Source organism: Mastigoproctus giganteus, chromosome 5, assembly GCF_048544385.1.
Source record: "Mastigoproctus giganteus isolate SK-2022 chromosome 5, ASM4854438v1, whole genome shotgun sequence".
NCBI classification, from domain to species: domain Eukaryota; kingdom Metazoa; phylum Arthropoda; class Arachnida; order Uropygi; family Thelyphonidae; genus Mastigoproctus; species Mastigoproctus giganteus.
In genome coordinates, this window is record NC_143579.1 from 70,036,216 (window position 1) to 70,049,495 (window position 13,280).

The 13,280-nt window shown below is 39.3% G+C and overlaps 1 protein-coding gene across 3 annotated transcripts in view; it reads left to right on the forward strand.

The window, feature by feature from the left end:
* The window catches only part of LOC150085473 (uncharacterized), a 620,530-nt gene that overhangs the window by 242,242 nt on the left and 365,008 nt on the right, over window positions 1-13,280 (forward strand). For all 3 annotated transcript variants that reach the window (XM_090374054.1, XM_090374052.1, XM_090374053.1), the window contains exon 9: window positions 10,615-10,702. In XM_090374054.1, coding sequence (XP_090230180.1) covers window positions 10,615-10,702 — 88 coding nt within the window. The remainder of the gene's footprint in view (window positions 1-10,614; window positions 10,703-13,280) is intronic.

Here is a 13,280-nt window from a genome sequence, read left to right on the forward strand (position 1 = left end):
GAAAAAGCCTTCACCTGATATACCTATTGCCATAAATATCTTCCCAGTGGGTAAAATGCCTAATTAATGCAAATATTTCAAATACAGATATATACAGTTATATCCAGTTATTTATTAACAAATAAAGTACAAATAAAATAAAATAAAAGTACAAAACCAGTAGCTTTCGGAATACGTGTCCCTTTATCAACTGATAAGTTAATATAAAATTTGAATACATTACAAGCAAAGTGTGGCACGTTAATCATGCGTCATTGTTGTAGCACGGACGTGTGCTGCTTTACGCCAGTGATCATCCATCAATAAAACGGTTGTCTCTAGGATGGGATGTAGACGCATGCCTTTCTGGCGATTTAATGCCTTAGGATTGTTTATTATGTTTAGTGACTCTAGCCATAGGTGGTGGCGAAAGTGTCGCGCGTGGTCCACTATCTCAAAGTCGCGCGTGGTCCACTATCTCAAAGTCGCGCTTAGGGTCAAGATCGTGGTTGGTAGCCCAAAAATGTTCTGCGACCGTGGACTGGTCAGTTTCGGCAAGCCGGATTGCTCTGTCGTGTTCCGTGAGGCGATCCTGGAGACGTCTCGATGTCTCACCTACGTAGCAACTGTTACAGGCCCTACAGGTGATACGGTACACTACATTGCTGCGTAAGACAGGTGTGACAGGGGTCTTCACACTGGAGACAAGTGAACGTAGGTTCCTACCGGGTAATTGCACACATTTGATGTTGTAACTTCTAAGGACCTTCGAGATATGTCCTGACACTCCTGGATAGTACGGAATGTAGGCAGACGATATGCCGACTTGCTTCGGAGGTCTTGGGTTGGATGTAAGTTCTTCTGCCTGTAACAAGCATCTGTTTAGTACATGGGATGGATAACCGCATCTGGTTAGGTCCGCCTTCACACGGGAGATCTCGTTACGTCTAATTGTGTCGGTACTGGAATGGCTCCAGGCCCTGGAGAATAGGGTGCGGGCAGTGCTATTGAGATGGCTTGGAGCGTGGCCGGACCCGTAGTTGGTGAATTGACCGCACCACATGGGTTTGCGGTATACTGAGGTCTCTAGACGTGGGCCTACGTGATGCACTAGCACGTCCAGAAACGGGAGCGAACCGTTCACTTCTGATTCTACGGTAAACTTGATGAAATTGGATAGGGAGTTGAGGTGTTCTAGTAGTACCGTTTCAGAACCACGTGGTATTATGGTAAAAATATCGTCAACGTATCTACACCACGTTGTAATAGGTGTAGGTGGGTTCTGGTGTATCTGCTCCTCCAGGTGAACGGTTCGCTCCTGTTTCTGAACCACGATCTTGACCCCAAGCGCGACTTTGAGATAGTGGACCACGCGCGACACTTTCGCCACCGCCTATGGCTAGAGTCACTAAACATAATAAACAATCCTAAGGCATTAAATCGCCAGAAAGGCATGCGTCTACATCCCATCCTAGAGACAACCGTTTTATTGATGGATGATCACTGGCGTAAAGCAGCACACGTCCGTGCTATAACAATGACGCATGATTAACGTGCCACACTTTGCTTGTAATGTATTCAAATTTTATATTAACTTATCAGTTGATAAAGGGACACGTGTTCCGAAAGCTACTGGTTTTGTACTTTTATTTTATTTTATTTTATTTGTACTTTATTTGTTAATAAATAACTGGGTATAACTGTATATATCTGTATTTGAAACTATGGACCCCAGTACTCCAGGCCCATTCGTTACTAATGCAAATATGATTGAGAAATCATTCAAATGGCAATCATGACAACCAAACATACATTTTATTGCATTTACACGTACAAACTGAAATGACAAGTTAATGCAATAATATTATGTACTGTAAATCAGCGAAATGTCCTCAATATTTTGTTGTTCCTCCTCGAGCTGCAATCACAGTCTTGCAGCGATCTGGCATAGAGTTAATCAACTTCCGGATATATGGTTGCCCAATTTCCTGGTACCACACCCTTACAATGCCCTCCTGCAGCTGAATCCTACTTGTTGGCTTCTTCTGAGCAATTTTAGATGACATTATGTACAAGCAATTTTCAATAGGGTTTAAATCTGAACTGTTGCAGGGCTAGTCCAACACTGTAATGCCAGCATTTCTGAGGTATGACTGCACTTTAAGGGATAAAAATGAGGGAAAACATTGGTGTAAGTATTTTTAAGCCTGAGACAAGAAGACAAACTCATCATTAAATCTGAATAGCATAAAACTTACCAATTTTTCTGTGTGGCAAGGTGCTGAGTCCTGTTGAAAATTGCAGTTTTGGACATCTGTGTGGTGAGCCCTAATAATGGGTTTCCGGCACTCCTCCAAGATAGCAGTGTAGATTTGTGCATTCACTGTTCTGTTAATAAACTTAATTTGCCCCATTCCTTTGTGGGGCAAATTAAGTTCCCCACCAGTCAGATGGTGTGCATCCCCAGACCATCTGACTGGCGGGGAACTTTACAGTCGGTGTTATGTAGTCAGGATGGTATGCCTCCAACTTTCATCTTCTGACATATCGCTTCCCATCCGAGCCATGCAGGTTGAATTTTGATTTGTCAGAAAAGATGATGGTGTCCCATTGCTCTGTTTTCGATGAAACATGCATTTTAGCCCAAGCAAGTCAAGTCTTCCTCATTTGGTGGGTCAACAAAGGCTTTTTCTTGGGCCGATAGGCATGCAGACCACATTCCGAAAGCTGTCTTTGGATAGTTCGTGCACTTGTTTCAACACCAGAGGCCATCTCAAAGTCCAGTTTTAGATCATGAGCACTAACATGCTGATTATGAAGGCACAGCCATTTCAAATATCGACCTTGGGAAGGCGGAGTCACTCTCTTACGGCCTGATTTAGGTCTTCTCTTCACATCACTGGTTTCGTGCTTTAATTTGAGCACCCGGGATACTGTTGACTAGTGGCAGCCTATCTTATCGGCAATAACACACGTAGAAAGCTCTTCCTGGGACAGAGCAAAAGCTACACTTTTTTTCTTGGTGTCAACTGAACATATGAAGCCATGCTTACACCTCCGCAAAACAGGATACTAATGAGCATGTATACCTTTCAATGCCGTATTTATAGAAATGACTGTAATCAAACAATATCTTATATGTTTCACTACAAATGCTACTTTTTTTAAGGTGATGCAGTTTTTTTTGTCTGCCACTGTAGAAGTAATATTTACAATAAATATAAGGTTCAGAACTGAGCTTTCTGATTATTCTCATTATTACATAGTTCGTCCCGGATTGGAAACAATTATTTTCCAATTTCAATACAACACATTGCCTTTATTTCTTTGTTGAAAAGTCTTTTAATGACGTGCTATACAAGGGAGGCCTCATTTCCATCTTCACAAATAAATTTCTCTGTGTCAAATATCATCTTCCCCAAAGTATAATAAACAAACGAGTTATGGCCAACTACCCCATACACGTGGAGAATGTCTCCTCAGGCTATACAAATGCCAAGGCATTTGCGCTTGCAACGCCTCCAACATCATTGGCAGGCGTTCAACGGCAGCTAACGTCGTCCAATGTGGCATTCGAAGTGCCTGTCTAGTTTGCATGCTGTTACCCTCTGCTTCCTGTAAAACCGGGTGTAGGAAGGCATCCGATGGCACACGCTTTAAGCGTTTGTCTAGTATCAGGGCTGCTGCAACCCTATGTGCTCCAGTAATTGAAATCCAAATTGCCGCCCCAAAATATTTCGATTAAAAATAAAATAAGATGTAAACAATTATTATTAATTTATTGAAAAAGAAAAGAATTACAACATATCTCACATTTAATATAATGAAACAACAAACAAAAATAACAAAATCATTCCGAAATTCTGGAAATAAACTTTAAATTCTAAATCACAGCAATCATACTCTATCACAATAATAAAATAAAAGGAAAATTATAATGTTAAAAAAATTATGCAAATCTATGTTTCCTTGCTTTAAGAGATGCAAATTTATTAATTATGTATTTCATTTATGTTTATTTGTTCCAAATGATCACTTTCCATTGAAATTATTGCTAAATTAGAGTCGTTGTTGACACATTATCGATTGTAAATAATTTTCATTAATTTTAATTTTGAAAAACTCCGTTCACCTGAGCTAACTGAAACGGGAAAAATTGTCAGAAAAATTGGCATTAGCAGGGGCATATGATGCAAGAAAGCAAGCTTTTACAGCAGCAGCAAAAAAAAAAAAAAAAAACCATTTCCCATTCATTTCTCCATCCGCTCCAAAAGTTTGTCCAGTTCTTTCCTGAATTTATTTAAGTTATCAACTTCCACAACAGATGGAAGTTTATTCCACATTCAACCACTCCCAGACTTAATGCAAATTTCCGAACAAATGTTCTACAACTGTCTTTCTTCAATTTGAATTTATGCTCTTACAAGTGCATAATCTGAGCAAGAGGAAGAATCCCATCAACATTGAGCCTGCTCAACCCATTCAAGACCTTATACACCTCAATCAGATCACCTCGCAGGAGCCTAAACTCTAGAAGCTGCAATTTGCAAAACTTAAGCCTTTCTTGGTAAGAGCACCCCTTTGTTCCTCTCATTTGCATAAATTTTTAATGCAACTGCTACATTTGAAAAAGTATCTGTAAAATTGTTTTTAAAAATATATTGTAACACTTCAAATGGAGTAATATCGTCTTTAATATAAATTTGAAGTACTCTCTTAAGTTCTTCAAATAATGCTAAACCATCAATATCAGACTCGTTATGATCAATGTCACTTAATTTATTGCGTAAATCTTTGCAAAATTTAAGAAATCGTTATATTACCATTTTTTTTAAATTCAGAAATATTATAAAATATTTTAAATATTTCTGCATGTTCTTTCATATTTCTAAACCTTTCAGTTAATGAGAAAATTGTTGTGCCCAAAAAATTATGCAGGAATTAAAAGAATAGTACAAGATAGAGAAGCATGGCATCAATGAAGCCCTGAACCTGCCTGAGGGCAGAGAACTTGAAGAAAAAGAAGATTTTATAACTGCAAACTATAAATATGAAATGCAGATCCGGATAAGCAAATTAATGTGCCTGCAATTTCGTGTACCGTATTTATTTCAAATGAATTATTTGTCTGTCGTGTTGAATACTGGTAAACGATGGAAGTGGCACTGATCATCTGATTGTATAAAACCAATTGGATGACCAGCGCGACTTCTGGGTATGTGGGACAGGTGGTTGGATAGGTTTTAAAAGTAACACAAAGTTGCAAAATGGTAATCTCTTTGGCTTTTAATTTGTGCTTGGCAGCAGCACTAATTGACTCAATAGCCACAATAGGTGCGAAAATACGTTCTCCTAATCCATTCGTTATATGGAAGTTTTTTTTGTTCTACTGAAACTATTATAAATGTAATTACCCAGGGGAATTTAAAAAAATCACTAAATATCAAATTTCTCTTTAAAGAAGTTCGTTAAACAGAGGTTCGACTTGTACATGTCAAAAATTTTTTTGCCGCCCTCCTCAACTGCTGCCCGTAAGTGACTCTTACCTCGCCTACCCACTTGTGGCAGTCTTAGGGCTAGTATAGCCCTAAGTATTCTTTTATAGAGATCTATGTTTTTATAGAGAAAAGAATTCTTTTATAGCGATCTATGCTCTAGATCAGGGATGTGCAAGCTTTACACATCATCAGGTCTGGCCTTAAGGTGATTTGTCTGATTGGACCCATACCTGTTTTTTTTTTTTTTTTTTTTTTTTAAGAGACTATAACTTGCCATTGAAATTGTAGACATTTGAGAAATAGCTTCAGGGCCAAATTCTTTTATGCATACCATTGAATGTGGTGCAGCAATGACCGTGGATTTTAATAAAATAATAAAGGAATTTGCAAAGAGAAAAAGTAAGAAATATCAAGCTTTAAGTATAAATAGAAACTCTACAATTATAAACTAAATATTCCTTCATGCAACGAGACAGTGCCATGTCTATATAGAGACTGTGTATGTGTGTTAAACAGTAACTGCCTATTGGAAAATAGTTCTTTTTAAAGTGTACTGTATGAAAAATATGACACAAATTGCACACATATTTTCAATAATAATAATAAATAAAATATGCTCATAACTAGGAGGTCCAGCAAAATCAACCGAAATAAGGTCAAGCGCTACCTAGGGTCAATTATGCATACTGTACCCTACTTTTCATCCATGCAATTGGCAATGGTCATGTTGCCTGATGTAATTCCAATTTTACACAAATTTTGGTCACGTTCACATTTTCATTCAAGTTGAATAATTTTGTGCAGTGGAGCGATTCATAAAACGCATTTAGTCCATACCCTAAAATTCTTGAAATTCTGCTGAGACATGATAGCAGGGGGGATATGATGAGAACCTTGTCAATCAATTCGGCCCTGGAGAGATTGTGCAAGGCTCATGGGGTAGAATTTTTCTCAGCCTGGTCTGTACTTGTTAACAGGAGAAATTGTTTCTACAGGGACAAGAATATTTGCTGATATTATCGAGGCAGTATTAGGTGGATCGGAAAACTGCTAGCTTGGGGGAATTCACAGAATAAAAGATTAACAGTAACCACAGGCAGAGGCGAAAGTGATTCTTGCACTGCTTCTATTAGAATGAGCAGCAGCAGCCTGGAAAGCAAGGTACTGGGGATTTCAAGGAACAAGTATATACATGGGTTGTGTTAAGGTAACTAAGAGTAAGGTCAGGTGCATGTATACTTGCATGTACACCAATGTTAGAAGTATAGTTAATAAATTTGTTGAATTTGAAGTGCTGGTCAAGACATCAAAAGTGGATATTGTTGGGATATCAGAGATAGGGTGTCACACAGAAATGGAAAATGCAGATTTGGAATTTGGGGAGTACAGTGTTTACAGGAAGGATAGACAGGATAGAAGAGGAGGAGGGATGATGCTGTTAGTTAAGAAACATATGAAATCTAAGGAAATGCATCCAGTTGAGATTGGTGGACAGTGCAGTGTGGAGTCAGTTTGGTGTTACATAAGCACTGAGAAAACCCAGTTGAAAGGAGGAGTGTGTTATAGGCCTAATGACTGATAAGTACAATGAACAATTGTACAGAGAAATAGAGTGGACCAGTAAATCAGATTGTCTTGTAATGGGGGATTTTAACTTCTCAGATATAGACTGGAACTTGTGGGTTGGTCACTCACACACTAGCAAGATTTTTGTGGATTTATTGGAGGATTGTTTTCTACAGCAGCATGGCAACCAGAGGGAGTAATACTCTTGATTTGATTATCAGTAATGATTCTTCATGCATTAAGAATCCGCAGATAAAGGAACCATTAGGTGGCAGTAATCACAGTGTAATGATGTGGGATTTACTCAGAGATGTAACTACCATCAGGTGTAAAGGGAAGGGTTTTTGCTTTCATAAAGGTGACTACAGTGGTCTCAGAGATTTTTTAAAATTCTATACAGTGGGACCAACTGATAATGTTACCAACAGCAAATTCTAAATGGGAAGCATTCAAGGAATTAATCTTGGAAGCTACTAGGCTTTTCATACCAACCACGAAATACCGTCCAAGGTTTAGGCCTAAATGGATGTCAGATGAACTGATGAGACTCGTGGCAGAGAAGAAAAATGCATGGGATGCACATAAATTATCAGGAGACACAGATTCCATGGCAGATATAAGATAGTCTGTAATCTAGTCACAAAGGAGGTTAGGCAAGCAAAAGCAGATTACGAGAAATCTTTGGCAAAGAATGCAAAGAGAAACAGTAAAGACTTTACTACCTATATAAACTCTAGAAGGAAGGGGATGAATCAGATTGGTCCACTTGACATCAATGGTTTGAACGTTGATGAACCTGCTGAGGTAGCTGACAAACTGAATGAGTATTTTGCATCTACATTCACACATGAGGTCTGTTGGGAAGTGGAGGCCAGAAGCTTATCAACTTCTGGCAGGGAGCTAAATGATTTTGCAATAACCGAGAACAAAGTGGAGGAGAAATTGTTGAAATTGAAGCTAAGAAAGGCACCTTTAATACAACTGGATAGGTTCCAGTTGTATTAAAGGAAGCAACAAAGGAAGTAAGTAAACCCTTATCCATAATTATGAAAGCTTCGCTAGACCCAGGGTAGGTCCCCATGAACTGGAGATGTGCAAATATGTCTCCAATTCAAAAAAGGGGATCAAAGGGTGACACAAGTAATTTCAGACCTGTTAGTTTAACTTCTGTTCCAGGAAAAATAATGGAGTCACTGTTTAAAGAAGCAATGCAGGATCACCTAGACAAGACTGCAGTTATAGTTCAGACTCGGCATGGGTTTGTTACAGGAAAGTCTTGTTTGACAAATTTGGGTTGATACTGTGACGTGGTAACAAAGGAACTGGATGCAAAAAATAATTTTGATATCATGTACTTGGATTTCAGAAAAAACTTTTGATACAGTTGCACATAAAAGATTGCTGTAGAAATTGGAGCAGTATGGCACTAAGGGCATGTTGCAACTATGGTTAAAGGGATGGCTGAGTAGGAGAAAGCAAAGAGTGGTAACCAGTGGATATTGCTCTTCATGGACTAATGTTATTAGTGGAGTCCCCCACGGTATGGTGTTGGGGTCATTGGTGTTTTCTGTATTTATAAATGGAATTGAAGAAGGTTTATCAGGCTTAATGTCCAAGTTTGCTGATGATACAACAGTTGGCAGAGTTGGTAATGATAGTAATGACAGTATGCCACTGCAACAGGATCTAGAAAAGCTGCGCAGATAGGCTGAGAGGTGGCAGTTGTAGTTTAATATTGACAAATGGGAAGTATTGCATATGGGTAGCAGCAACCCCAGAGTAACGTTCCAACTGTGTGTTACTACACTCAAGGTAGTGGAGAATGAAAATTACCTGGGGGTGGAGGTTAATTGTGCCATTAGATATGCAGTTTTCAGAGCAGCGCAGACAGGCTGCCAGAGCATCTAAGTGTCTTGTGAATGATATACAGAGCATCTAAGTGTCTTGTGAATGGAACTTTGCTAGGGGGGAATAAGGAGGTGTTTATCCCCTTATATAAGGCAGTGGTCAGGCCACACCTTTAGTACCGCGTACATGTGTGGATAGGCGCCTCCGTAGCCAGGTGGGAAGGAGCAGCAGTGCATAGCACACGCTTCTTGATTAGACCGGGGTTCGAGCTCGTCACCACCAAATACGGAGGATGCGGAAAGGTCAGGGAATGACCACCGCATATTCCCGGAGCAATATGGCCTTAGTTGCTAATGCTCCTAAAAACCAAATAACAACAACAACAACAACATGTGTGGAGGTCTCATTTTAGTTAGGATGTAGAGCTGCTGGAATGAGATAAGGGCAATGAGATTGTTGAGGGGGAACAAAGGCTGCTCTTACCAAGAAATGTTAATTTCTGCAGATTGCAGCATCTGGAGACTAAGCACCTGTGAGGTGATCTGATTGAGATGTATAAGGCTTTGAATGGTTTGTGCAAGCTCCAGTGCTGATAGGATTCTTCCTCTTGCTCAGATTATGCACTTTATGGGATATACATTTAAATTGAGGAAAGACAGTTGTAGAATAGATGTATGGAAATTTGCCTTTAGCCAGTGAGTCGTTAATTGCTGGAACAAAATCTTCCATCTATTGTGGAAGATTATAGCTTAAATACATTCAAGGAAGAACCGGACAAAGTTTTAGAGTGAATGGATAGGTGAAAGGGGAGGTTTTTGTTTACCAAGAAACGTTGTTTGCTGATATTATATAAGTTTGCCTTCCAGCACCATATGCCCATGCTAATGCTATTGATTGCTACTGAGCACGACATCTGTGATTTTGTAATAAAAAAAATCAAATATTTCTTTTATGCTGCATACACGAATACAGCTTAACATTACATTACATTATAGCTTACGCTTCTTGATTAGACCGGGGTTCGAACCTGTCACCACTAAATACGGAGGATGCGGAAAGGTCAGGGAATGACCACCGCAAATCTCGGAGCAATATGGCCTTAGTTGCTAATGCTCCTAAAAAAAAACCAAAATAACAATAAAAAATTATAGCTTAACTTCATTACGTCCACCTATGTATCGTTATTTGGTTTTGGTTTTTTTTTTTTTAGGAGCATTAGCAACTAAGGCCATATTGCTCCGGGATATGCGGTGGTCATTCACTGAATGACCTTTCCGCATCCTCCGTATTTGGTGGTGACGGGCTCGAACCCCGGTCTAATCAAGAAGCGTGTGCTACGCACTGCTGCTCCTTCCCACCTGGCTACGGAGGCGCCTCTATGTATCGTAGTGGATGTAATGAAAAAACTTTCTTGTTGGGTAGCAGTAAGTAGAGAGATAGAGAGATGAAATACTTTTTAGCGCATCTCTGTTGTTTATTGAAGCCCCAATACAATTAAAAGAATTTTTTCATCAAGAGATACTACTTTAAACTGCACAATATAAATTGCTATATTTTTTTTAATATTTGCTTGTTTTCAGATTTATCATTTAACTCATGATTTTATCTCTCTCTTTCTGTTTTTTTTGCACTACACTCTAGAATAATATAGAGCTGAGCATCAACCCAGCTGAACAAATTTCATAGATTTTATTAATATTATTGTTATACATTTTATTTTCAGAATATCAAGCAAAAAATGTATGGCTGTACAGAATCATTTCTAGCAGATATTAAGTGGATTCATCACAATTCAGTAGTATTTAATGGCTGTAAGTAGAGATATATATATATATTTTTTTTTCATGTAAAGAATAAAATAGGACTAAATGAAAAGAATATAAACATTTGTGTGAAGTGTGATCAACAAGTTTCAATGAGTATGTTTTTTTTATATTTACTGCCTTTACTGACTTTTCCTGTGATCTCATTTTCATAGTTGTTCCCTTGTGACCTAATATAATGAGTTCACTTATTTAATATAGTTGGGAAGGATGTTACATGATTATTTTCCATTAATACTATTACTATAATTAATACCACTCATAAACCATGTGAAATTAATAATATAGTTTATTCAGCTAATTGTCTAAACCACTATACAATTTAAAGTGATGTTTGAGGCATCTTACCAATACCATCATCAGACCATGCTGTTGACAGACTCCTCTTGCCGAGGCTCCCAGAAACCTTTATACAGTTCAGGTTTCTGGGAGACTTGTTATCAACTTCCATCTGTTGTTGTGGAAGTTGATAGTTTAAACAGATTCAAGCAAGAACTGGACAAACTTGAGTCAAAATTGGTCCTTGAGGTTGTCACAGACATTCTCTCAGATATGCCAGACAAGCTGTACTTGCTATCTGGGAGTCTAAAACTCTGATGGAACTGATATTCGGGTGACACTCAAGTCAAGTGGACCCAATTTCGGCGAAGTCCGGACGGTCTGTGACAGCCAAATCCTCTGCTTGCACCTTCACGATGGTGGGACTGTTAGTAATCCTGGGTATAACCTCCATGCGCAAGTACATGGTGGGTGACCACCCAGGTGTGAACCAACGTAAGCAGGGGTCGAGGTGTGGCGTCCACACCACATGGAGGAACGCCGCCCCTCTATGTTACCAGGCAGTACTAGGTGGTAGATGACTCTCATCAACCGGTGAAATACCACCACTTTGCTTATTGGAGGCTTGAAATGGTGGAACCCATGTTTAGTCTCTAGAGCTAAGTTCCGGTCAACCTTTCCCTATCTCTTCCATCATGCAGTATGATTGATGACTTTTGAGGTTATGATGAACGTCGTGGCGAGATCCAATATTCCTTACATTTCGAGGGTACAGCTCTAAAACTGTGTTCGCAGGCCGGCCGCTAGTTAGTACACCGGACTGAACCTATTGGTAACTCTCTAGGAAGCTTCCGGATCAGCTAGTGTATAATCTTGCTGCCTCTACTCTGCCAGATAGTGACTGGAGGGAGTCCGAGTAGTGTGTATGCGGGGAGCATTGTCGAGGCCACGTTATGTCAAGGATCTGGGTATATTCTTACCACATGTACGCCATATCCAAAAATTTCATTACTTCATACAGCATGTCCCACCTACTTTTTCTTACTATTGAATACACCATGAATTGTCAAACTAATAGAGCAAGCTTATCTGCGAAAAGATCTAAACCTCCCAAGGACTTCCTAATTCATTTCACAAATATACGTGGTCTCAATTCTAATCTCAACGATGTCCATTTCCACTTGCAGTCTGCCAAACCCCATGTACTTTTTCTGACAGAATCTCAGTTATCGGTTGATTCAACTACTGCTCATCTCAGATGCCCAAATTATTCGCTGTATGATTCCTTTCGCCTCAAAGGTGGTACTTGTGCATATGTCCGTTCTGATATTCCCTGTCAGAGACTTGGCAATTTGGAATCTCCTCTCTTTGATCTTCTCTGGCTTAAAATCTCTCTACCTCATTGTGTCAAATTCATCTGTTGTCTCTACCGTTCTCCGAACTCCACTAATCACTTGGAGCTCTTTGACTTCCTCTCTTTGTAACTTGACTTTCTCCAGTCCAACTTTCCTAACAGTGAAGTAATTTTCCTTGGTGATTTTAATGTTCACAACTCCAGCTGGCTTCCGTTTTCTAGTCACACCGACCCAGCAGGTCGAGATGCTGAGGCTTTTGCAATTACTAATGACCTAGCACAGATTGTTCATTTACCTACAAGAATACCGGACAATCCTAATCATACAGCCAATACGCTTGATCTTTTTCTCACAAACAACCCTTCTAAGTACACGGTCGAAGTGATATGTCCTTTAGGGACTTCAGATCACAACTTGGTGATTGTCTCTTCTCCAATGGAACCTTTATCTCATGGCTATTCCCAACCACGTGTTTTTTGGCATTACAAGAATGCAAAATGGGATGACCTGCGAGACTTCTTTTCTTCTTTTCCTTGGTCGAATTACTGTTTCAAAACTTCTGATGTCAACGTTTGCTCAGATCGTGTCAGTGAAATTATTCTTGCAGGAATGGAATCCTTTATCCCACACTCCACTTTAAAATCTCGTCCTTTATCTAAACCTTGGTTTTCCAATAAATGTGCTAAGGCTGTCCAAGAGAAGAATGTTGCATATCGTAATTGGCTTGTTTCTAATTCTTCAGTTTCATTTTCTGCCTACACCAAAGCTCGCAACAGTTGTAAAGCAGTTATTAACCAGTCAAAACTAGAGTTTGAACAGGCTAAGAGTAGAAAACTTGCTTCTTACCCTAATGGTAGCCGAGCATTCTGGTCTCTTGCCAAAGCTATTGGCCGCAACTTTTGCCCATCTTTGCTCCCACCTCTGTCCAAACC